This window comes from Choloepus didactylus, chromosome 12 (genome assembly GCF_015220235.1).
Source record: "Choloepus didactylus isolate mChoDid1 chromosome 12, mChoDid1.pri, whole genome shotgun sequence".
NCBI classification, from domain to species: Eukaryota; Metazoa; Chordata; class Mammalia; order Pilosa; family Megalonychidae; genus Choloepus; species Choloepus didactylus.
The window spans coordinates 9,726,267-9,753,430 of NC_051318.1; the positions used below are offsets into that span (position 1 = coordinate 9,726,267).

General features: G+C 38.7%; 1 protein-coding gene across 4 annotated transcripts in view; it reads left to right on the forward strand.

The window, feature by feature from the left end:
• KATNAL1 (katanin catalytic subunit A1 like 1) overlaps window positions 1-27,164 on the forward strand; it is a 123,042-nt gene that overhangs the window by 42,582 nt on the left and 53,296 nt on the right. For all 4 annotated transcript variants that reach the window (XM_037800428.1, XM_037800427.1, XM_037800429.1 and 1 more), the window contains exons 4-7: window positions 10,313-10,481; window positions 22,358-22,485; window positions 22,862-22,967; window positions 26,732-26,890. In XM_037800428.1, coding sequence (XP_037656356.1) covers window positions 10,313-10,481; window positions 22,358-22,485; window positions 22,862-22,967; window positions 26,732-26,890 — 562 coding nt within the window. The remainder of the gene's footprint in view (window positions 1-10,312; window positions 10,482-22,357; window positions 22,486-22,861; window positions 22,968-26,731; window positions 26,891-27,164) is intronic.

Consider the following 27,164-nt stretch of genomic DNA (forward strand, 5'->3'; position numbering starts at 1 on the left):
GCGGAGGGTCCTGTTTTTGTCTGATCTTTTGTGGAGATTTGCCACGCAGTGATGAAGTAGGTTCAGCTGCAGATGTGCACTCACTGTCCTCTTGCTAGAACAGTTGTGCTTCTAGAACTTGCCAGAAACTTTGTGGTAATCCTATAGTTTTATTTTCTTAGGTGCTTAGATCTTTTAACTACTGTTGTATAGTATAATTCACATTTAATGTTTTATTAACTGCTGAGTTGATGAAAATAGATAATTAAAATTTATGTAAGGTTATAAAGAATCACAGTACAATAGCACTTACGTACTCACCACTGAGTTTAAGATAAAGAACTTTACTGTTAACCATTGAAGTCCTTCTGTGTGCTCCTCTGCATCCTGGTCTTCTGACACCCCTTTCGGAGATAAATGTATCATTCCCATACTTTTCTTTATACTTTTACTTTTACCACATGTTTGTATCCTTTTGATGGTTAAGTTGATGTGTCAGCTTGGCGAGGTTTGGTGTCCAGTTCTTTGGTCAAGCAAGCACTTGATCATATTTTGTGGATTTAAATAATCAGTAAGTTGATTGTATCTATGGCTGATTGCATCTACAATCAACGAAGGAGCGGGCCTTCAGCAAAGAGAGGAGTCTCATCTGATCAGTCGGAGGCCTTAAAGGGAGAACTGAGGATTTCAGCAGTCAGAAAGAACAATTTCTGTCTCTGCTTCAGCCAGCCAGACTCTTCTCGGGAATTAATCAAAACCTTCATCCCAGCTTGTGACCTGCCCTACTGAATTTGGACTTGCCAATCTGTATGACTGTGTGAGCCCATCTCTATAATAAATCTCTTAATATTTGCATACATACATTTATGTACTTACATACATGCATACATATATATATCACGTTTGTTTTGTATCTCTAGAGAACTCTGACCAATACAATCCCAAACAATAGCCTATTTACTTTTGTTTGGAATCATACTGCATGTATTGTTGGAACTTGCTGTTTCACTCAACATTATGGTCCTGATATTCATCTTTGTTAATGCATGTAGCTGTAATTCATGTTTACTTTTGTATAGTATTCCATTTCATGAATATATAATAATTTATCTATTTTGATAGTGCACTTTTTTTTTTCATGGAAAGTCAGACTTTACTCTTAAAATTCTCTTAAATAGCCAACAAATTATAGGCTTTTTTTAAAAAATTTAGTTTTATTGAGATTGCTCACATACCAGAGTATACAATCAGTTGCCCATGGTACCATCATACAGCTGTGCATCTATCACCACGAGAATTTTTTTTTTTCAATTTTCAGAACATTTTCATTACTCCAGAAAATAAATAAAGACAAAAGAAGAACACTCAAATCCTCCCATACCCCTAACCACCCCCCTGCATTATTGACTCATTGTATTGGTATAGCACATTTGTTACTGTTGATGAAAGAATGTTAAAATACTACTAACTGTAGTACATAGTTTGCAATAGTAAATTTTTTTCCCTCTACACCCCTCTATTATTAACTTCTAGTTACAATGTCATGCATTTGTTCTATCTCATGAAAGAAATTTCTAATATTTGTACAGTTGATCATGGATAATGTTTACCACAAGATTCACTATTTTATATATTTCCATCTTTTAACCTCCAACTTTCCTTCTGGTGATATATGTGACTCTGAGCTTCCCCTTTCCCCCACATTTACATACCATTCAGTGCTGTTAGTTGTTCTCACAATAACGTGCTACAATCACCTCTATTTCCAAACACTTAAGTTCAACCTAGTTGAATATTCTGCTCATAATAAGCAACCACTCCCTGTTCTTTAACCTCATTCTATATCCTGGTAACATTTCATATGTCTATGAGTTTACATATTATAATTAGTTCATATCAATGAGACCATGCAATATTTGTCCTTACGTGTTTGACTTATTTCATTCAATGTGATGCCCTCAAGGTTTCTTCATCAATCTGTTTTTTTTTTTTTAAATGGTTTTGTTCACCCACCATACTTTGTGTCCTAAGTAAACAATCAGTGGTTCCCTGTATAGTCATATATTTATGTATTCACCACCGTCACCACTATCTATATAAGGACATCTCTATTTCTTCCACAAAGAAAGAGGGTCAAAGAAGGTAGAGAGTAAAAAGAAAAAGAAAAAGAAAGAAAAAAACAGAACAAAACATGACAGCTAAAAAGCAACAAAAGGAAAGATAGAGTTAACCTAAAGTATATTAAGAGTCAGACAACATCACCAATGCCAAGCATCCCATGTCCCTGCCTTATGTCCCCCTCTCAAAGGCATTTAGCTTTGGTATATTGCCTTTGTTGCATTGAAGGAAGCATGATACAGTGTTTCTCTTAACTGTAGTCTCTAGTTTGCATTGATTGTCTTTTTCCCCCAATACCACCCTATTTTTAACATCTTGCAAGGTTGACATTCATTTGTTCTCCCTCATGTAAAAACATATTTGTACATTTTATCACAATTGTTGAGCACTCTAGGTGTCACTGGGTTATTCAGTCCCAGTCTTTATCTTTCCTTCTGGTGTCCCACATGCTCCTAATCCTCCTCTTTCAACCATACTCACTGTCATCTTTTTCGTGTACTTACATTGCTACCATCACCCAAAATTGTGTTCCAGACCTCTCACTCCTGTCTTTTCCTATCTGTCTGTAGTGCTCCTTTTAGTATTTTCTGTAGCACAGGTATGTTGTTCACAAACTCTGTCATTGTCTGTTTGTCAGAGAATATTTTAAACTCTCCCTCATATTTGAAGGACAGTTTTGCCAGTTATAGGATTCTTAATTGGCAGTTTTTCTCTTTCAGTGTCTTAAATATATTACCCCACTTCCTTCTTGCCTCAATGGTTTCTGCTGAGAAATCTGCACATAGTCTTATCGAGCTTCCTTTGTATGTGATCGCTTTTCTCTTGCTGCTTTCAGGATTCTCTCTTTGTCTTTGATGTTTGATAATCTGATTATTAAGTGTCTTGGCGTAGGTTATTCATATGTATTCTGTTTGGGGTATGCTGTGCTTCTTGGATCCGTAATTTTATGTGTTTCATAAGAGATGGGAAATTTTCATTGATTATTTCCTCTATTATTGCTTCTGCCCCTTTTCCCTTCTCTTCTCCTTCTGGGACACCAATGAAACATACACTCCTGCATTTCGTTTTGTCCTTAAGTTCCCAGAGCCATTGCTTGTATTTTTCCTTCTTTTCTTTATCTCTTCTTCTGTGTGTAGGCTTTCAGGTGCCTTGTTCTCCAGTTCCTGAGTGTTTTCTTCTACCTCTTGAGATCTGCTGTTGTATGTCTCCATTGTGTTTTTCATCTCTTGTGTTGTAGCTTTCATTTCCATAGATTCTGCCAGTTGTTTTTTCGAACTTTCGATTTCTACCTTATGTTCTCCCAGTGTTTTCTTTGTAGCCTTCATCTCTTTTGTTATATCTTCCCTGAACTCATTGATTTGGTTTTTGATTTGGTTTAGCATATTTCTTTGAAAATGTTCAATAGATTGTTTCATTAAAGTGAAACAGTATCTCAACTGTATCTTGATTGAAGTGTAAGTTTGTTCCTTTGGGCCATACCTTCCTTTTTTCCTACTATAGATTGTAGTTTTCTGTTGTCTAGGCATCTGGTTTCCTTGGTTATCCCAGTCAGATTTTCCCAGGCCAGAATGGGTTCACGTCTCAGAATGGGGTTATATTTAGGGTGTATCTTAGAGGAATGACAGACTTTTTTGTGAGGTTTCCAGTTGCTGTGCTTTTCCTAACATGCCCAGCAGGTGGTGCCTGTCAGCCTATTGCTCTCAACTGATGTAAGGTGATGTGGCCCCTTCAGTTTCTGTTTCCCCCCAGGCTCTGGGGTCTGGTTCTGAAGGGAAAGCTGGGCCCCTGTCCTTACTCTTAGGGAAAATACACCCCCTAGGGAGTTATCATCTGCATTTGAATTGTCTCTCTGACTCTGTTATCTCCATCCCTGTCTGGGTCAGAGTGCTGTGAACTGAAAATGGCTGAGTCTCTCTCTGCTGAGCCCCTCAGGTTGCGAGAGAGAAAAAGGGACAGAAAGCCCCCTTTGGAGCCAGTACACGGCCCCTCAGTTTCACTCGTTGGCCAGAGGTAACACCCGTTCTTCTGGGCTCCCCCTCCCAGGACATGAATCTTCTGGTTCTTTAAGGTCAGTCGTCACTAAATGCCTCTGACTGTTTGTTGGGGATTTGTAGCTTGTATTCAGCAGTCCACATTTGTTAATTAAAACCTCATTTGGAGCTCGGTTGAGCTATATTTGCTTGCTGGGAGAGTGCTGCTCTTTACCACAGTGAGGTTTTGCAGCCCAGCCTGCCGTGGGGGAGGGGGCTCCTGGCGCAGTTCCACAGTTTTTACTTATAGATTTTATGCTGCAATCTCAGGCATTCCTCCCAGTCCAGGTTGGTATACGATGTAGGGACAGTCACGGTTGTCCCCCAGCAGTTATTCCAAATTATTTACTAGTTGTTCCTGGTTGTTCGTTAGTTGTTCCAGGGAACTGACTAAATTCTGCTCCTTTATATGCCGCCGTCTTGCCCCCACCCCTGACAGTGCACTTTTGAGTTGGTGCCAGGTGTTTGCTATTACAAACTTCTGATAAGAACATATTTCATATTGATATTTAAGAGGAAGTATTGGATTTGGGAGGAAATCATACTTATTTGCGTATGATAGAATAAGGCATGTTTCCTCCATTTCTCTAGGGAAATCTCAAATAGGAGATCTGAGCATAGTGTAGACACTGTTGAGGTTTTTTTTTTTAATCTGCAAATCTAACCAATTCTCTCTATTTGGAATGCTGTCAGCTTGTTTAGTGTCAGTATCAGTCTGACCATTAGGAAGACATTAATGATTCTGTGTAACCCTATTAAAGTTTCTTTTTAAAGAGAGACCAATGAATGAAGCCTTGAGACTTTTATTTTTTATACAACCAAAAGCTGTCACTGAGTCCTTAAATTGAAGTGTGACATTGTGCAGCGATGTGCTAATAGACAAAGAAGTGCAGAACAGAATTGAGGATGTCTGCTGGGAATTTGACAGAGTCTGTTACAGATGTAATATCGAGGCGCAGTGAGATGGAACTGAAGAGTCACAAGGCGCAGGCACACTTCCTTTCTGCTGTGGGACTTGCCATGAATGGCACATCTGGCTTATTGAGCAGCCTCATTCATATGATGTATGGGCCCTTCTGAATAGGGAGTGGTTGGAGTGGCAGGACAAGGTCATCAGCAAACACTTGGAATGTAGACTTTGTATTAGCTTTGAAATAATTCTCACAGCAGTGCTCCACTGAACGGGACGTGTGTGCAAAATGGACGACAACAGGATCCGTCAGCAACTGTAAAATAGCACAAGCTGAGAATGCAGAAGTGTCTCGAGGAGTCACTGAAATTCACCCCTAAGCAATGAGGCCTAGTAGGGGGAGCCCAGCAGCTGACAGAGCAGCCCAGCACGCAGCTGTAAGGAATGGGCTTGCTGTTTCTGAGCAAAGGCTTCAGGTTGGCTGTGAGTCTAGAAAGTAGGACCACAAACGACAGACTATTGAAAGAGCAGGCCCTGCTGTAACAGTAGGGTACACTTGATGTGGGTTCTGCATCTCCAAGGAAACAACCTAATCAAATGTCCCATCGTAATCAAGAGACTAATAAGTCTTCCCCCACAAGATCGCATTAAAGAACATGGCTTTCATGGGGGACATAATAGATTCAAACCAGCACAAACCCCCATTAGAAGGTACACGGCTTCTTCTTTGCTAGGCCCTAGAGAATACAAAGATGAGTAACAAATCTTGTGAAAGAAACCCATAGGAAAGGAACTAAAAAAAGAGATTGTTGGTCTTGTTTTATTGTCTTTGGTCATACCCATGAACCTGATTTAGGAAAGACATCTGTACATACACAAATATGTGTAAATATTTCTACTGCTTCACCAAAACAAAACTAAAGTTAAGTAAAAAAATAATGATTGCATTGAGATACTAGAAATAGCAAGGTAACATTTTTAGTTTTTTGTTCTTTACCAAGCTCATCACATTTTTGTTTTATTTCATTGACAGAATGCTTAAAAGACTAACACACTGGAACCAACAATGTAATAATACCTTTAAACTTCAAAAAATTTTTTTAGTTTCTTTCCTTAGTTAGATCACTGGAGTCCTTTAAAGAGAGCTCACACAGAGAGCAGAGGAGACAAAATGCTCCAGGAGAAGCTGAGAGAGATGTTTTGGAGACAAGCTAAGATATGCAATCCAGAGTTTGCCCGTGGGAGAAGCTGAGGCTTGACACAGACCCAGATGCTTGGAGATGCAGGCAAAGGACATTTGGAGATGCTAAGAGATAAAGCCCAGAGTTTGCCCCAGAGAAACTAAGAGAGGACTCCCAGATGCTTAGGGAGAAACACCCCAAGATAACCAAGCAGAGAGCTGAGAGAAGCTAAGAGAGACAGAATCCCAGAGACATTTTGGAGAAAGCCATTTTGAAACGCAACCTGGGAGCGAAGAACCAGCAGACTCCAGCCACATGCCTTCCCAGCTGACAGAGGTGTTCCGGATGCCATTGGCCTTTTCTTCAGGGAAGGTTTCTGTGCCAGTCGGAATGTATTATGTCCCCTGAAACGCCATTATCTTTGATATACTCTTGTGTGGGCAGACCTGTCAGTGTTAATTAGATTGTAATTTTTTGAGTGTTTCCATGGAGATGCACCCCATCCAACTGTGGGTGATGACTCTGATTGGATAATTTCCATGAAGGTGTTGGCCTGCCTATTCAGGGTGGGTCTGAATTAAATTACTGGTGCGCTGTATAAGATCAGACAGAAGGAGCAAGCTGCTACAGCCAAGAGGGACACTTTGAAGAAAGCACAGAAGATGCAGATGAGAGACATTTTGAAGATGGCCATTGAAAGCAGACTCTTGCTCCGGAGAAGCTAAGACAGGACAAATATCCCAAGTGCAACTAAGAGTGACATTTTTGAGGAACTGCAGCCTGGGAGAAAGCCATTTTGAAACCAGAACTTTGGAGCAGACTCTAGCCACATGCCTTCCCAGCTAACAGAGGTTTTCCGGACGCCATTGGCCATCCTCCAGTGAAGGTACCCGATTGCTGATGTGTTACCTTGGACACTTTATGGCCTTAAGACTATAACTGTGTAACCAAATAAACCCCCTTTTATAAAAGCCAATCCATCTCTGGTGTTTTGCATTCTGGCAACATTAGCAAACTAGAACAGTATCGTCTTGTTGATTGCTTTAGTTTGGACACTTTTATGTCCTTAGAACTGTAAGTTTTTAACCTAATAAATCCCCTTTATAAAAGCCAATCCATTTCTGGTATTTTGCATAACAACAGCTTTAGCAAACATAAATAGGGTTCAATAAAAAATAACTTAACTGAACTAAACTCCAAGGATGAAGATGTCATATATGGCCACCTGATAGCGTACAGTTATCACCAGCCTCTCTTATTAGCAGTTTTCATGCAGTGGTCTAATCGCAGTAGCCTGAATATTCTATGTTACACTTACAACATGATTTTTACTCTTTTTGTCCCGAGTTTGTTGTCTTCCTGGCTTCTTATCCATTTTCCTGTCTTGCTGAGTTCACTGGTTATAGACATGTCACATTTTTGACAGCAGGAAAAGAAGCTCCATGATGAGTCTAGGTGAATTAAAGGCATGAGACCGGAAAAGGGATAAAAATAGATACGGCATATGGATGAAAAAAGAGCACACATATAGGATCTGAAGAGCTACAAATACAGGCAGAGACGATTCAAGGAAGAAAGAAGAGATTAGACACAAAGTGATAAAGTGTTAGCCCAACCCCAAAGAGAAAAAAAATAAAATACTGAGGAACTGTGAAACGTCACTGCTTGAAGAAAATGTGTTGTACATTACAGGAAACAAGATATGCCTCATGGTATGCATGGTTCCATTTAAATATTTATTAAAATTCTTAATTCACATTGTGAATGTGTGTAATTTGAATGATCCTGTGATGTTTGACATCCTTAAAACAAGAGTAATATTTTTGCGCATAAATGCCTTTGTGTGTAAAAAGATTTGATTGTTAAGCACTGCTGTTTGTGGTTTAATGAATGAAATGTTGGATTTTCTAGTTCAGAAGCAGAGAAAATCATTATAAAAAATAAATTAGTGCTTTTTTGCAACGGGTTTGCTGCCAGAACACAGGTGTCATGAAAACCATCACTGATTCTTAAGCCAAAATGGGAAAGGAAAAGACTCATATCAATATTGTCATTATTGGACATGAAGATTCGGGCAGATCCACCACTACAGGCCACCTGATCTACAAATGTGGTGGAATCGACAAAAGAACCATTGAAAAATTTGAGAAGGAGGCTGCTGAGATGGGAAAGGGGTCCTTCAAGTATGCCTGGGTCTTGGATAAACTGAAAGCTAATGCGAGCATGGTATCACCATTGATATCTCCCTGTGAAAATTTGAGACCAGCAAGTACTATGTGACCATCATTGATGCCCAGGACACCGAGACTTTATTTAAAACATGATCACAGGCACATCTCAGGCTGACTGTGCTGTCCTGATTGTTGCTGGTGGTGGTGGTGAATTGGAAGCTGGTATCTCCAAGAATGGGTAGACCTGTGAGCATGCTCTTCTGGCTTACACACTGGGTGTGAAACAACTAATTGTTGGTGTTAACAAAATGGATTCCACTGAGCCACCCTACAGCCAGAAGAGATACGAGGAAATCGTTACGGAAGTCAGCACCTACATTAAGAAAATTGGCTACAACCTTGACACAGTAGCATTTGTGCCAATTTCTGGTTGGAATGGTGACAACATGCTGGAGCCAAGTGCTAACATGCCTTGGTTCAAGGGATGGAAAGTCACCCATAAGAATGGCAATGCCAGTGGAACCACACTGCTTGAAGCTCTGGATTGCATCATCCAACTGATACACCTTTGCGTCTGCCTCTTCAGGATGTCTACAAAATTGGTGGTGTTGGTACTGTCCCTGTGGGCCGAGTGGAGACTGGTGTTCTCAAACGGGGCGTGGTGGTCACCTTTGCTCCAGTCACCGTTACAACTGACATAAAGTCTGTTGAGATGCAACATGAAGCTTTGAGTGAAGCTCTTCCTGGGGACAACGTGGACTTCAATGTCAAGAACGTGTCTGTAAAAGATGTTCATCCTGGCAGTGTGGCTGTTGATAGCAAAAATGACCCACCAATGGAAGCAGCTGGCTTCACTGCTCAGGTGATTATCCTGAACCATCCAGGCCACGTCAGTGCTGGCTGTGCACCTGTGCTGGATTGTCACACAGCTCACATAGCTTGCAAGTTTGCTGAGCTGAAGGAGAAGACTGATTGTCGTTCTGGTAAGAAGCTGGAAGATGGCCCCAAATTTCTGAAATCTGGTGATGCTGCCATTGTTGATGTGGTTCTTGGCAAGCCCATGTGTGTTGAGAGCTTCTCTAATTATCCTCCTATGGGTTGTTTTGCTGTTCGGGATATGCGATAGATGGTTGCTGTGGGTGTCATCCAGGCAGTGGACAAGAAGGCTGCTGGAGCTGGCAAGGTCACCAAGTCTGCCCAGAAAGCTCAGAAGGCTAAATGAATATTACCTATAACACCTGCCACCCCAGGCTTAATCAGTGGTGGAAGAACATCTCAGAACTCCTTGTCTCAATTGGCCATTTAAGTTTAATAGTAAAAGACTGGTTCATGATAATAATGCATCGTAAAACTTTCAGAAGGACAGGAATGTTTTGTGGACCATTTGTTTTTGTGTGGCAGTTTTAATTTATTAGTTTTAAAAATCAGTACTTTTTAAATGGAAACAACGACCAAAAATCTGTCACAGAATTTTGAGACCCATTAAAACGAAGTTTAATGAGGGAAAAAAAAAAAGTAAACTGTGCAAATAGGCATATTTGAGTTCCTGTCTGTTCAGCTTTAAATGCTTTTGTTGTTGTTACTTATTTTTGGTTTAGGACAACATTGAATAAAATAATTGACTCTCCATTACATTATTAAGATTATTAGATGGGAATAGTCTGTATTGCCCTCTATTGGTGATTAATAGTTCATTTAACAAAATAATTGCTGCTGTGTCATTTATATGTATTTAATGATTGCATCAACTGGTATACTTTAGAGAAAGGCACTTTTAAAAACTGACCCAATAGTGGTGGCCGTGAATTGTCAAAAGGGCGAAAAGTGATTTTGAACCTCCTGATATGTTGGTGTTATTGAATAAGGTGGTACTGGAATACTTTTGTCTGTGACTAATTCTTGTTTTTGTTTTGTTTTTGTCAGAGCTCCACCTCAGATAAGGCGTCCCAGTCGAGAAGTAAGACCTCTGAGGAAAGAGGTGCCAGGAGGAGGGGCCCGTGGGCCCGTAGGCCGAGCACATCCCATCTCAAAGAGCGAGAAGCCCTCCTCAAGCAGGGACAAGGAGCACCGAGCCCGCGGGAGGGATGACAAGGCAAGCCTGTCTCTTTGTAATGCACTCGCTTGACGACCGTCTTTTGGTGGGTATTGGGATTTTTGTTGGCTTTTTGAGGCACCCTGAGTTTGACATAGAAGAGTAAAGAAAGGTGATTCAAAAGATCAGAGGCCTTTGCATTTTGAAGGCTATGCCTCAGTGAAAGTCACCTTGAGGTATTTGAAAAAAAATAAAACACACACGTGCAAAAGCCTTTAGTAAGACAGATTCTTTGTAGCAATATTCAAATGCAGTTTAAAAATTTTTTGAAAAATATTTTAATAAGTATTCTGAATTAAAATGAACAATAAATGAAAAAAAAATTTTAGGAGAAAGACTTACAAGGAAGTAGATGTATATGTTCACAGAGTAAGATGATGGATATGATTTACTGTTGCTAAAACTAAAAATATCTTTGATGTATGTGTAGATTTTAGAGTAGAACAAAGATTTTTTTTCTCTTCAATAAGAAAATTTCCCTTGGTTAGGGTTCATTGTGAACATTTACTTATCTGGGAAATAGATTGGTGAATAACATAGTGTTGGGTGGAAAGTTTGTATTGCCTAAAGAATGGAGTTTAGAGAAATGATTTGAAGATAATCTTTCAGAGGAGGGAGCTAGCCAGGATGTCATGGTACATCTCTCCAATTAATTTTAGTGATATGAGAAAAGTAAGTTTTTAGTGATAACATTCGTTCGACTGTGATGTCGTAAGTGAATGATGTTGCAATTGAATTGCCACAGAGAAGTTTTAATTTTTTTTTACTAGTTAAGGATTCAGGATCTGCCTTAATACTTAGGATGAGGATATAATGTGTTTAAGTTAACAAGTGGTTATCCTCCACAATTGTATAGTGTGTTGGAATGCTTTTACCATCTGTAATTTCAGTCAGTAGATGAGGACACTAAACTGATGAACTTCCTAAGTCTTATGGATGCTGAGACCATGATTGGATAAAGTTGGTGTTCTGAGTATTTTATTCATGACGTAGATTCAGAGACACATTCTGCCTCTCTCCCTCTCACTAGGACACTCAAAATGAATTAGATTATTTTTATGTTTGTAATTTGTTGGAGCTGCTGTGCTGTGAAACACTAAGTGATTCCACCTCAGATCCTTTTAATAAGTGAGGGGTAATAAATAAATAAATAAATTTTTCATGATGAAATTGAATTGCTTCTCCCCCATTATCACAAGCCACATAAATGGGTAATTGAAAAACTGTATCATCTTTGTTTCTTCCTCTGTTCTTCATTTTTGTGCGTCTAACCTTTGTTTCCATTTTAGAGAATTAAGTGGGGCCTGAAGTCCAACTCTCATTCTGTTGGTAGCTTTTAGGTGAACTTTTAGGACTGGGCAAGGAACTTTGTCTTTACCTTAATTTCACACAACATAATAAAAGAACCTTCATCATGATCTGTTGGTTGCTTCTTTGCTAGGCACCATTCAAAGTGAAATTCATGAAACAATCCTATGAAGTAGGTAGTCTTATTATCTCCATTTTATAGAAGAAGACACTGAAGCACAAAAAGCTAAGGTAACTTGCTTAAGGTAATAGAGTAAGGAACGGAGCCTGGAATTGAATGTCTTCAGTCTCAGATCTTTTTCCTATTCATTTTAGGGTTTCATATTATGTAGTATCTTTTATAAACTAGATTGAAAATATGGATTGGATTTGAAAAAAGTGTCCAGGACAGTTAAATACATGTTGATTTTTAAATGTGATTCTTAAGCAAAGAACAAAACAAGTACGAGCATTAGTGGTATGTCAAATAAATTTTTCTGGGGATTATAAATTGTCTTTCATTTATAAAATTTCCAAATAATTATCTAAAATCTTAGCTATTCTTTCATTGACATATAAAGTATTCAGAATGTCATTGGAAAGTAAGCTCTTTATTGAAAACAAAAACAACAACAAAACTATAGTTATTTGCAGATAAAAGGTATTATCTCTGAGTCAGTGGAGAAACAAAAGGTTCTACAGTTTTAGAAAACAAACTAATGGACATGTCATTAGAATTTGAGAGGTCTGTTTGGCTCAGTTATGATCATTATTAGCACTCAAATACTTCTGATGCTAGAGTCCCGTTTACAACTTACTGAAGGCTCTGATAGGGTTTGAGGCAGTTTAGGTGAAACTGACAGCCACTTCCACTGAAAGCTAGTTCGAGAATGAGTGTTAAAAGGGTCATCAGAGATATTGTCGTCCCCATGTTTTTTCTTTCTTTAAAATTAGTTGTGTGTTACAACCAGCTTTTTTTAAAAACATGAAGTAGAATAGACTAAAAATCTTGGAGTGCATTGCTCATAGTTAAGGACAGTATTATTTTGAGAAAAAAATTAGTTATAAAAATGTATTTAGAAATTTAGTTATATAAATATATATTTGTATATGTATATACTAGATCATCATCTAAAATAAATTTATTACTTTGTGTAATGGTCAAAAGGTTGAAAGCCACTGCTTGGCTCCAGCCATTAACCTGACAGATGTAAAACAGTGAGAGCAAGAGAAGTTACCTGACTTGCCCAACGTCCCAGGTCTCTTTGGCTTTGTTGGTGAGTGCTGAGAACTGTAGGATTGAGCAGCTAACAATAATAGCAGTAGCAGCAGCTGCTGCTCTTCTGTGCGCATGCTTACGCTGTACCAGGTCCTTTTTTTGAAGATTTTTATATAGATTGGCTTATTTAATCCCTACTCACTCACCCTCCCCCTGAGCTCCATGTTATTCTCCATGTTTTATGCATAAGAAATTGAGGCACCAAAGTTATCCTGCAAGAGGCTGGTAGAGCTAGGATTTGAGCTCTAACTAGAACACCTGTGGTTTTAATCATTCTGTTATACAGCCTCTTACTTGAAAATACTATCTTGTTTTAATGTCTCACAAATACCTCTTTCTATAAGAGTTCACTTTCTGAGAGTGAATACATTAAAAAAAAAAAAAAAAAAAAATACTGCTGACAGGCTTCAGATTACGTCCAAGCTTAAAAAAATGGTATTTTCAATGAGTAGCTATCACTTTGTATAGTGACCTGTTATCCATGCCTTATGGTATCGCCTGGGCCCCCTCCCCCAGGTCCACAGGGTTATTAATAAAGCCAGTTTCTACCCCATTCATTTAAGAAACCTTTATTAAGTGTGTTCATTGTGTAAGCCTTACTAATTGGTGCTAGAAATACAAACTTGAATCAAATATGGCTCCTGTCCTTAAGTTGATTATTGTCTCTTTGGCAAGAGGGAGTCAGATGAATAAATTAACCTTTATAGCTACATTTTGTAGTCTTATTTGAATGTACCTGGGAAAATTGGGTTTAGTATTATTTTGCCATTTAAGTTTAGAGTCAGTTTAAAAGTATACATAGAAATAACAACTGCATTTTTAAAATTTAAAATGTAGTCTACGGGGAGGAATGTAGACCCGGCATCGTGGGACGGAGAACATCTTCTTGACCAAAAGGGGGATGTGAAAGGAAATGAAATAAGCTTCAGTGGCAGAGAGATTCCAAAAGGAGCCGAGAGGTCACTCTGGTGGGCACTCTTATGCACACTTTAGACAACCCTTTTTAGGTTCTAAAGAATTGGGGTAGCTGGTGGTGGATACCTGAAACTATCAAACTACAACCCAGAACCCATGAATCTCGAAGACAGTTGTATAAAAATGTAGCTTATGAGGGGTGACAATGGGATTGGGAAAGCCATAAGGACCACACTCCACTTTGTCTAGTTTATGGATGGATAAGTAGAAAAATAGGGGAAGGAAACAAACAGACAAAGTTACCCAGTGTTCTTTTTTACTTCAATTGCTCTTTTTCACTCTAATTATTATTCTTGTTATTTTTGTGTGTGTGCTAATGAAGGTGTCAGGGATTGATTTGGGTGATGAATGTACCACTATGTAATGGTACTGTAAACAATCGAAAGTACGATTTGTTTTGTATGACTGCGTGGTATGTGAATATATCTCAATAAAATGAAGATTAAAAAAAAAAAAAGAATAAAACTGCTGCATTCCAAGAGCAAAAAAAAAAAAAAAAAATGTAGTCTAAAAAGAAAATATTGGTTAGCAGGAAAAGTTTCTTTGTATTATTACCAGAAATGAATTTAATTCAAAAAACTTTAATTCCCAAGTATTGTTATGACTGTGGCTTTATGGTTGATAAACTCTTAGTGAAATGTGTTGAAAAACACATTTATGGTTGATAAACTCTTAGTGTTTCAGATGTGATCTCATGACTGAAGCTATATATGCTTTTCCAATAAAATTTAGATTACAGTAGGGTAAATTATGTTCACAGAATATGCTTAAAGGACTTCATTTCATTGAATTATATGTAACAAATAGTCATTTATGAATGGGTACCTTCCCGTGAGTGAGTAAGTCTAGGCAAGTCTGATGGGAAGTTGTTGCGAACTGAATCAGAGTATCCTTTTAAGAGCTATTGATAGGTTATCTGGCAAATGAACAATGACTTTTTTAAAGAAACCTTTTCATTGAAGAAAAGTTGACAAATTATAAGGGTGCAGCTTGATTAATATGATCATATAACCAGTGGCATATTGGTAAGTATTTAGTAACTAGTTCTCTGGAAAAAAAGTGTGTGCGCACACACACATATATAAATATACACAAAAATTTATTGTAAGTTCTGTTGAAAAGGATGTGTGACACACAGTTTACAAATAATAAAATATACAATGCTATTTGTTGTGAAATTCATAGAGCCAGTGGACTCTCACAGAATGCTTTTGCTGATTTTTGTTGAGCTGTAGTATCCGTAGCCAGACTGTGATTGCAGCTGATGGACGGATGTAGTCTTGACATGAATGTTGGTTGATATTTTTGTTTTCATTAATGAATAGGACAAAAGTTAAAATGAAAAACAGGAACTTCACTGACTTGAGCAACTTTGATGAAGCAGATAACAGTCTTCAAATACTGGAAGAACATTTCCTCAGTTTTTTTTTTTTTTAATGCTATTTACAGTGTAACAACTACAGAAATGATACACTTTTTAAGTTTAATCTGCATTATTAGTACCTTTCCCATCACTTTCTTAAGTCTAGACAGTCAACAGAACAATAAACCAAGCTCTGTTTGTAGTATTTGCTGATTTCTGGGGCGTAAATAGTTACACGCTGGCAAATTTCAGTCTACCAGCATGATGTCACTGAACTTAGAGTTGAGATGGGTAGCTGCCCACCATTATGTAGTGTTTCCGCCAGATGGACACACTTGACTCCAGTAACCTTAAGAGCATAGAGAATAGTAGAATTTAGTAAAACAATTAGGAAGTTATGAGTTTTGCGTATCTATTACATTGCCTTTGTTTTAAATATAATTTATTGTAGGTTTATGTAATTTAATTTTTATTAATGTCTGTGTTTCACAACTGGCTTGTACAGGGCCTGAAAATTTAATAATCAGCTCTTGCAAACTGTTAAGAGTCAGCTCCAGCATACCACTGCACGTAAACCGTATAACTACTACGTAGCCATCATGTAATCCATGTAACCGTCACTCGGGTCAAAAAATAGAACATTTTCAGTACCTCAGAAGTTGTCTTCATGCTCCCTCCAGTCATCGCCACTTCCCTTCTTCCCAGAGGTAACCTCTGTTTTGCTTTTAATGCCATTAATTAGTTAGGTCTGTTTTGAAGGTTTGTGTACAAAGGGTGTTCTTTCATGTCTGACTTTCTTCACTCAACAGCATGCTTGTGAGCTTTCTTCATGTTGCTGTGTAGATCTGTAGTTTATTTTCATTGTTGTACAGTATTATACCACTATTAAATCTCTTACTGTTAATGGATATTTGGATTGCTTATAGTTTGGGACTATTGAGAATACTGCTGCTTTGGATAGTCTTACGCTTATCCTTTGGTGTGCATACACCTGCATTTCTAGTGGGCATATACCTAGGAATGGAAGTGTTAGGTCATAGGCTATGTGTGTGCTAAGTTTTAGTGGTTTTCCAAAGTAGTTACGTCAGTTTGCATTCCTGCTTGCAGCATGAGCGTTCCAGTTGCTCCACATTCTCAGCAATGCTTGATATTGATTTTTAATTTTAGTCTTCTGGTGGGTGTGGTCGTTATCGTAATATGATTTTACCAGCATATTTACCTGATAACTTATGAGGTTGAAAACCCTTTCATATTTTTATTGGCTATTTGTATAGCAATGATGTATTTTTTAAGAACTATCTTGTTTTGTCCTTTGGATATTAAATCACTCTACAATCTTTCTCTGATGACAGCCAATATATAGTGTTTTCTTTTCCTCACAGATCTTAATGCATTAGATTATAATAGTTTCTATATCTAAATAACTCTTGGAGCTTGTGATTTGGAATTATGAACTCATTTGTGGTAGCTGGTATTAATCTTTTTTTAGTCACCGTTGATTTTCTTTTCTTATACAAGTGTCACCTTAGTCTTTGAGGGAGGATGAGCCCTTAGGTCATAAGAAGATATGTTTATATATCTTAACCTCTTATTCAGCAGATTAGTCAAAATATTTTCCTTAGACTGAACAGTTATTATGTTTCAACCTTGCCCAATGAGTGCTTTTTATCTTCTTGATTTTAGAATATTTATATCCTGAGTGAACTATTTTTAATTTCCCACTTTCACGGCTATCTTAATAGGAGTTCTGAGCTCTGTTTAAACATGATTTAAGATTAAATTTGAAATCTTAGTGGCCATATTTGAATTTTTTTCTTATCCTTTCTCAGAATCCAAAACTCATTCTAGCCATTCTTTATATTACAGAAAGTACAAGAAAGAACAGCAGAGAGAATTTAAAATAGAATATGTGCCCCCACCCCCACGCCATTCCATTTTGCTTGCTTCTCCTCCCAATGCAACAACTTGAAATAGTCATTTGTACTCGCTGTTTTCAGTTCCTTTCCTCCCTTTCTCTCTTCAGCACCCCCCAGGCAGGCTGTGCTCCCCATCCATCACGACCACCTCGGTGATGCTCTGGTCTAGGTCATGGATGAGCTCCGCATTGATGGAGACAGTGGATGTTTCTCTGGCCATTGTACGTGACAGAGGTAGTCACTGCCCTCCCTGGAAACACTCTTCACTGGGCTGTCAGGGCACCACACTCGCTTGGCCCTCCTGTCCCTTCTCATTGTACCACCTCAGTCATTTTGCTCATCTTGCCTCCTCCGCTAAACCTCTAAGCAGTCCTGAGACCTCTTTTCTTCTCTGTCTGCACTCATTCCTTTGGTGACCTCATCCCTCTCAAGCTTTGCTTATAGCACCCAGGTTCATATCTTTTCCCAGATTGCTCCTCCGAACCCATGTCTCAGAGATCCCGTGTCTGCTCGCCTCTCCTTTGGGTGTCTAATGGGCATTTCAAACGGAGCTTGTCTGAGACAGACCTCTGCTTTCATTCTCTAAACCTGTTCCTCCCTCAGCCTCTCCGTCTAAGTAAAGGTCAGCTTCATCTTTTTAGAAGTGCAGGCCAAAAGGAAGATTTCCTTCTTTCTCTTATATTTAACATCTGTCCTCACATCCTACTGGCTCTATTTTCAAAATATATCTAGAATCTGGCCACTTTTCACCCCCTCCACCGGGACCATCTGGTCCAGGCCATGCTCATCTCTTGCCTAGATTATTGCAAGAGCCTGCCAACTTTCCTCCTGCTCCCGCCCTTGCTTCCTCCACCCCCCGGGTCTGTTTGCAACACCGCACCGAGTGTTCCTATGAACGTGGGTCAGTTACGTCTCTCCTTGGCTCAAAACCTTCCCGTAGTCTCCCATCTTGAGTAAAAGCCAAAGTCATAATGGTATAGATGGCCGTTACCTCTCTGACCTCACCTTGTACTAACCCTCATCTCGCTCCTTTTTAGCTCTGTGGTTTCCTTGCTGTTCCTGGAATATGCCACACACAGTCCTCCCTTGGGGCATTCACACTTGCTGTTCCCTCCTTAATGTTTCACTAAATGTGTTTCTTATTTATGCATTGAGTGTGTTCCCTGACTTGAATATGAGCCCTGTGAGAGCAGGGGTTTCTGGCTGTCTGGTTGATTGCTTCATCCCTGGTGCCCAGAATAGTGCCTGACTCATAGTAATTGCTCCGTAAATATTGTTGAAAGGAATACTGGTAAGTATGCAGAATGCTGTGGATTCATTACTTCAACTGAAACGTGTTTTGTGTTATCAAACCAGTGCAGGGCATGACACCAGAGTTAGTGGGCACTGTTTTGTATCTGTCAACCTGTTTTTGTTTGCAAAATAATAAACCCTTAGCATGGGATGCGATTTAGAGAACTTGTCTCCCTTTTCCTGTGTTTTGCTTGTCACCCCAGGGTAGACCAGCAGTATGTCATGGTATACTGGGAGTGGCTAAAGGCACTGATTCTGGAGCCAGACTTCCTAGAATCTAGCTGTGTGTCCTTGGAAGATGACTTAATCTCTCTGTGCCTCTGTTTTCTCATCTATGGGATGGAAATAAGAGTACCTATCTCATAGGACTTTAAAGATGATTAAGTGATAGTGTATGTCAAATGCTTAGGACAGTGCCTGGTGTACAGTGAGCAGTTCATGAGCTTTAACCATCAAGGTAATATGAATGTGGAGAACTAGGATACAGCGGAAACAGAATACAAAAATCACTTTTTTTAATAAAGAGAAATAATGAAATTTCCAAAGTATTTTGAACCTGCCTTGGGCCATTGAATTCTGGCAACAGATGAATAAGTGGACAAGCGGGAGGTGATGGCTTTACAGAAGGAACCGGAGGTCACCTGCGGTTCATCCTGGACCTGGCTGTGATTGTGGGCCAGCGGCTATGAATTAGCCAGTAATTCTGATGTCAGGTTGCTCTCTACCCCACAATAAAATGACTCCTTTGTCGGACAGCACTGATTTAGAAAATTCTTTCTTTTGCTGATCTGAAGTCTGCCTCTTTTGTCTTTTCTTTATATTGGTCCTGGTGTGTCCTTTGGAGTAATATAGAGGAGGTGAGTTGGTTGTGTTACTCCATTAGCATTTTCTCCTTTAGCTTGTATATCTCTAGTTTTCTGGGTCCTTTTCTACATGACTTGGTTTTAAAGCTTGTTATCACACTGGTCATCTTTCTCTGGGTGTAATTCACTTCTCGGTATTTTTTTTAAAATGTGAGACCTGTGTTTCATTTAATCAACCAACACAGGAAGGGAGTACAATAAATGTAAAAACTCGTATCTGCCTTATAGGCCAAGCTGTATCATTGATTGACTCTGTGATATTGCATTGGTCATGTTGAGCTTTATTCCCCTCATATAGAATGATTAGCTGATGCTAATAAAAGATCATTAACAAACTTTTCTTGATATGGATAATTTAGATAAGTAAAAAAAAAAGCCAAGTATTTTTGCTTTAATGAGAAAAAAAGAGTATATTAGCCTTTAGGCTAAATATCAGCTGCCTGTCAGTGTTACCCGTTAATGTTGACCTTTGTCTGCTTACATCAAAATCAAAGGAAAGAATTCTGAGAACATTTCAGAGACATTGCAACCAGTGGTACTGTTATTGCTAAATTTTGGGTAATCGTGTCTTTGGCGAGATTATCTTTATACCTGAAAACCAACGATTTCTTTTAGGTATTGGCAGTTAATCTAGTTGGTTAACTGAAACCGCAGTTACTTACATTTGAGATCCCTACTCCAATTTTCTGAGTATTTTATGAAGATAATTGTCATTCATTTTGCTTATTTCTTGATGTAACCAAATTAATTACTTAATTTTAATTTTCCTAAGTCTGTTTTTTTTCCCTAACCTAACCATTTTAATTGAAAAAGTTCCTTAAGTCTTTTTTGGAGTGTTTAATTGGTCTTCTATTTTCATTTCTATCTCTGAAAACCTTTAGATTCTAGGGCTAGTCATTTAACCAGTTAGTGCCCACATTTCCTCTTCTGTGAAGTGAGAGGCTTGACCTTGATTATCAAACAGCCTTGTTTCTCTCCTTTTCTAGCCCCCCATTAGTCCCACCCCCCATCTCAATCCATTTGCTGTACAACAGCCAGAGGGGCATTTAAAAATGTAACTCAAACCCTGCCGTTCCCTGCTGAACACATTTCACCTTTCCCCAGTGCACTTGGAATAAATTCCAGCTCCTCCCTGGGCTCTGGAGGCCCCGGTGAGCTGGCCTCTGCCCACCGCCCCCCTGCTGCTGACCACCTCCTAGCCACACCGACCTCCGTCCCCCCCCAGCACAGTGCCGTCGAGAATGTGTGTGGTTTGGGATTCTTTGTTACTTGTCTTCCCCACTGGTGAGGGTGCTGCTGTATCTTTCAGTCACCGATCACTGCATGTAGTAGATACTCAGAGTTTTTTGGTTGTTAAAATACTATGATTCCTATTGCTTTCAGGTAAGTGTGCAGCTTTTCCTTTCTCTTGGTCGTGGTTATTCAGTCCCCCCCCACCCCTGGAGAGTCATATTAAAATGACTTGTCTGCTTATATTTTTTAATAGTGATTTCTTGTGAAATCTCAAATTACGATGTCTTATGTAAATTTTAAACTTATACTTAATTCTCAGATCTTGTAAGTTGTTTTTTGGGGGGAGTCAAGCTATCAGAGTACTGATGGGTTGTTTATCTAGTAGCTTAAAAGAACCAGAACATCTGCCCACAAGGAGCCATTTATTTCCTCCTCAGCACTAGGGAGGGAGCCTTTTGTTTATGTCAGAAGCAGTGTTGGGAGAAGAGGTTCGTCCTGTTCTATTCTCTTTTCAGACCTGGCTTTGAGAGTGGACTCCTTTTGACCATTTCCTCCCCCCACTTTGCATCAGTCGGTGACTGTGAGCCGCAGGCTCTGGGGAGCTCGTTGGCTTGGCCTGCTGAAGTAGTTCCAGTGGTTGAACTTTCTTTGGGAACTGAGTGTGTCTCATTTAAAGCTCTTCGAAGCTGAGTCAATCTTGGCAGCATCCCATAGAAACCATAGCGTATAATTTTTTTAAAGCCACCATATTATTAAATAAAGAATTTTGGGGTAAAGCATATTGTTTTAATGGTCTTAATAGTACTGTTTAAAAAGGTTCTTTTACTGTAGTCATTACAGTGACTTTATGATGTGATCTAAGGACCCTGTTAGGAAGAAACCCTGAATCCTGAGGGGGTACTTTAAGTAAAAGGGGAAAGGCTTTTTAGATGCAATTGCGGAGTCCCAGCTCTTTCCTCAGCTGCTGCCTTTTCTTGAATGCGTTGGGTGATGTAGTGATTCAGCCATGGACAACCCACCCTTAAGCTGGAAGCTGGCTCGGCCAGGCTTCAGACAGTCTGATGTCTGGAAAGGATTTGGGATTGGGAGTCTGGAAGCCTGAGTTCAAGTCCCTACCCTTGACATTTACTAACTGGGAACTTGATTAAATTACTCGACCTTTGAGTTTCAGTTTCCTTATCTGTGAAAATAAGGACAATAAAAGCTACCTAGTAAGGTTATTGTATTAAATGAGGTAATATATGTGAGATTTTTGGCCTCGTAGTAGGTTCTTAGTAAACTAATTTTCTCTCTTCCGCTACATAAAGATTCTAAATATTCTCGTGTGTGTGTGTGTGTGTGTGTGTGTGTGTAGATCCTTTGCAACCACAAATTCAAAGCTAGGCTTTCCCAATCTATTGGTAAATAGCAAGGATCATTTTAGTCTCACCTGCCCCCCCCTTCATCCCCCTGAATGTAAATGTGAAGAGGCTTATAATAAGGTTGACTTGTTTATCTATTTCTAATGAATTTAATAGGGTAAAGTAGCATTTGGGTAATCAGAAAATACTGTTTTAAAAGAATAAAATGTTATTTCTCAAGTGCTTACATTACAGTATATGAAAGCATAATGATTAATTAAAATGATTCTGTTATTGACCAATACTTCTTTTTGTATCTGTCCCCAGGGAAGGAAAAATATGCAAGATGGTGCAAGTGATGGTGAAATTCCAAAATTTGATGGTGCTGGATATGATAAGGATCTGGTGGAAGCTCTTGAGAGAGATATTGTCTCCAGGAATCCCAGCATTCATTGGTTAGAATCTTTTATATTGAGTTAAAATAGAGGAGAAAACAAGTTATAAGAGAGTCTTCTCTTGTTATCCCTCATCTCCCGATTGTGGCTTCATCCTTGACATGAATGTGTAGAGTTGACAGGATGTCTCTTCTCTCACAGTGTAAGCCAGGAAATTGTAAATGTTAATTTGATGTTGACATAGCTGACAAAGTTTGAATAACATGTCCTAGTTAATAACTGCCGTATGATTTCTCTGATCATTTTAGACAGTAAGAATCATGTTTTTAATGAAAGAATAGTTTCATAAGTTATAAAAGTTGAAAAGAATTAGTATTGCTCATAAATGAAAGGTGTCCTTGAATAAACATTGTGAAACTTTGCTGTTCTTGCAAAGGGATGACATAGCAGATCTGGAAGAAGCTAAGAAGTTGCTAAGGGAAGCTGTTGTTCTTCCCATGTGGATGCCTGACTTTTTCAAAGGAATTAGAAGGCCTTGGAAGGTGAGAATTGATGAAAATAATGTCAGTTTAAGAATGCCGCCTGCATGGTAATGAAAGGCAGCACTGCGGTTGTCTCTTCATGCTCCTGACACGGTGTGCCAAAGTCCATGAAGGTGTGTGGAAACCAGAAAACCTGGATTGGACATTGGAGTTGAGGTGTGCAGCCTCTGCATGGCTGGAGAGATGGGCTTGGGCACGGAAACCTCTCCCCTCGGGTGTGCAGCTAGAGATTAGTTTTAAAAGTTTTCTAGATACCTGCTTCTGTAGATAAAAATTTGACAAGCAAGTTAAACAGTGGTAGTACATATAATCTTACATAATAAGTAATATAAATACTTTTCTAAAAGTTGGATCATAGAAATACTTTTCTGAAAGTTGACAAATTCCTTACTAATCATTGTTTGATCGCAGCATAATCTAGGCTTGGTACAGTTCTCAGACATAATCGGAATGTTTGTTTCTTTCGAACCTGCCCTGTCTGAGAGTCTGAAGCCTCCACAGGACTGCTTCCTCATGAATCATCCAATGTTTCATTCTAGCATACTAGATGTTAGCTTCAAAAGCCCTTTTGAGGGCTGCCTGAAACTTTTTTTGTCTTAGCCTTAGGCTGTCTTCCCTAGTAGAGTAAAATGAAAGTAGGATCTTACTTTGCCCTTCAGAGTTAGCTGGGAAAGTCTGTTTCCTTTCTCACACCCTCTCTTTTGTCCCACATCTGCAAGTAGAGAGGAGGAGAAAGTGGATTTAGGTGAATGGCTTGGTTGGGATGCCCACGACAGTTTGTGTCTCATAAGTTGAAACTTACAGACTGTGTTTGTTCTAGATTTACCTTATTTTGGGAACATGTAACCATGAAGTCCCCCTCACTATAACTGTTAAAGTAATATTTAAAAGAGAAAATATGGTTTTTAAATTGGTATTTAAAGGAGTTTTAAAAAACCTTAAACCACATATTAATTAAATATTCTCTACCTTCTGTGTTAATGAGACATGTTTGTCATAATGACTGATATTATAATTCAAAAGCATTAATTTGCTCTAATGAAATTTGTACATTATAAAATAACACAGGATAGGTTAAGGAATAATCTAATTTGTGGTATTTATAAACCTAAAAATAAATGGCTGAATTAAATAGCTGATACCTTTAGTCCTTTTAGGAAATTTGATACTCAGTGTTTCCCAGACTTAGAGTACCGATTTTATCACCAAGTCATGTATTTGAATCACAGCCAAGCAAACAAATAAAAACAACAAAAATGAAAAGCAGCTATGGAGTGATGTGACGGCCTCTGGGAATTGTGAGGTTATCTTGACTTCTTCTAATATGTCATCTGTGATAGGACAACATTTGAGTTTTTTTTTTTAACTTCAGGTTGCTTAATTATGCAGGAATATTAGGATTTGCTATTCCATTTATCTAGAATCACTGAAGTTGATAAGTGAAGAAAGTGAACATTTTATTGTTTCAGATCTTCATGTGTAGTTTAGTTATGATAAAGTTTGTTTTTTTTTTTTTTTCCAACCTAACTGATATGGTGTGGGAGGCAGTGTATTCTGGAAATCATTCCTGACTTTAAACGAAACTGAAAGTAAGATGTAGGACACATGGAGAGAAGGGGCTTCTGTAGTACCTTTCCTAGATTTTGACATGAAATCCATCTGCATTTCACTGGTGCTAGCTTGCCCCAGCAGAGGACTTTCTAGTTAAAAGTGATGTTTCTATCCCTCATGGAAGGTGGGGTTCCCAGGTAGGTGTCACAAGCCAGCTCTGCTTTTGAGCAGCCATGTGGGGGGAGGACCCAAAGCATCTGACCAGCCACAAGTGATTGTGATTTGTGGCCAGCGTTTCTTGAAATTTCAGTATAGTTTGAGTTTTCAGAAATGTTCTTTCTAAAAAGAAATCTTTACTTATAGTTGATTTTTTTAAAACTACTTTTCATGATATTGTTACAAAAATGTGATCTGATTATTGTAGTATTCACTGGCAAACTGGATTAAGAAAAAAATGTTGAAATTGTAAATAATTTGTTCTTGGGCTAATAAACTATTTTCTTGTATCTGTAAAACAAAATTGTGACTAACTACTATTCTTTTTCTAAAGGCTATGTTTGATTTTTTTCAGAGATTTCTGAGAGTAGATGATTGTTCACTAAAATCGGACAATAAACAGATTTTAAGGAGGACATGAAAATAAGGAGGCAGAGATATTTCTATCAAGTTTATAAAATTTGTCTTAAAATCTGAATTTCCAGAATTTCAGAACTGGAATGAGCCTTTGAATCTTATCAGATCCCCAGATTTGATAGACAAGTAAACTGAGGCCTAACTTGTAACAACTAAAGTCCTTTTCAAAAATTAAAAATTTGATGTGTCTTATCTTCTTATATGTATGTGTTCCTTTCCCTCCACAGTACACTTTCTCCTGTGCATCGTGATCATGCCTGTATTTATCCATCAGTACCTGTTATGCATGACTTTCTAGGTGGAGGGATAAGGCAAGATTTGGCAGTCGAGGAATCTAGTGGGGGTCCAGACTGCCTGTGCCCTAAGCGCTGAGTGAGGAGCAGACCTGATGGGGTTAGAGAAGGCTCTGTGCCTTGGGGTGTGGGATTCGAGCTGGGATTTGCAGGACTGAGGGGATTTCAGTGTGCAGGAGAAGACCTGTCGTTCCACATCTAGGAGCTGTGTCTATGTAAAGATGCTAAAATGGGATGTTACCTCCTTTTGGAGTTGGCTACACCACTGATATTGCAAGAACTGAAGGGGCATTGAAAAGAGGAAATCACAGAGAGAAATGTGAGCTTTGCTGTTGCTGTGCTGACAGCATCAGTTAATTGTTTTCAGTTTTCAAACTCTCAAGCCCGTGCACGGTTAAAGCTTCTCTGTAAAGTAAACTTGTTTTTAATACAAGAAATCAGCAACTGTTCAAAATAGGTGTAGCATTAACTAGATATCTGAACTCTCATTAAAAGTGCCAGAAGAAAATAATGATTACTTAAAAAATCCTCTATCTTTAAGTCTAGGGGATTAGTTGTTACTGAGTAATTTTTATTCCTCATTGATTAGTTTTTATAGAATACTTCTATTTGTTTTCGAAGGTAAGAAACTACTGGAATTTAGCTTTTAGTCTATATTATATTTAGTGGCTGTTTCATCACTAACACTATCTTATGTAAACTATCAACTGTCTAGCACATTAAACTGTTAAAATTCCAGCTAATTTGATGATGCTTCAATCATCACTGGATTTACCTGTTATCTTTTTAACTCATAAATGGGTCTTTATTTTTGACTAAAAGCCGTAAGTTATAAATGCATTGTGAAAATTAGGTTTGCCTTTATGGAGGGGAAAGAAATGTATAATTCTACTATAGGTGGTAGAAGATGTCTTTCTATTTTCATGATGTTTACAAAGAGCAGTCACGTATAATGGATGCTCAACGCTAAAAATACTTTGATGTCCAGTTTAAGAAAGTGGTGTAGATGCTTTCCAAATGCGTCAGAGGATTCCCTGCTTCCTTGATCTTTGATAGCCTACCTCTGACGACCTTTGATTTGCGACATTTTGTGAAATCTCTCTTTGTTGTTTCTACATCTAGAATGACACTCTTGCCAAATGACTCATGTCAAATGCACCATGATTTAACTGTGACATTTGAGTTTATCTTTTGATGGGAAAATTTTAGTGTACATCAAGAGTTGACAATATTGTATGATGAAGCCTGTAGTCTGTAAGTCACAGAGAACATCGTTTGAAATTTCAGGGCGTGCTGATGGTGGGCCCCCCAGGCACTGGTAAGACCATGCTGGCGAAAGCCGTTGCCACTGAGTGTGGCACCACGTTCTTCAACGTTTCCTCGTCCACACTGACATCCAAGTATAGAGGAGAGTCGGAGAAGCTGGTCCGCCTGCTGTTTGAAATGGTGAGCGGCGACAGATTAAGATTCCAAGGCCTTGTTTTTGTAGGCGTAGGAAACTCCTCATAAAATAGGTCCATTCACCCTGGGATCTTTTTGTAAAAAGGCAAATGGAGTTGTATTGTAATAGTTCTTAACACACTCAAGTGACATGGGGTGGTGGGTTTGTGGGATAGTTGGTTTGTCTTTAATGAGTCTTCCTCTCGAGATACAGAAGGCCCTTGACAGCCTGTCCAGCCAGGGCGAAAGAATAGATTTGGCTCTGTGTGTGGGATGACTG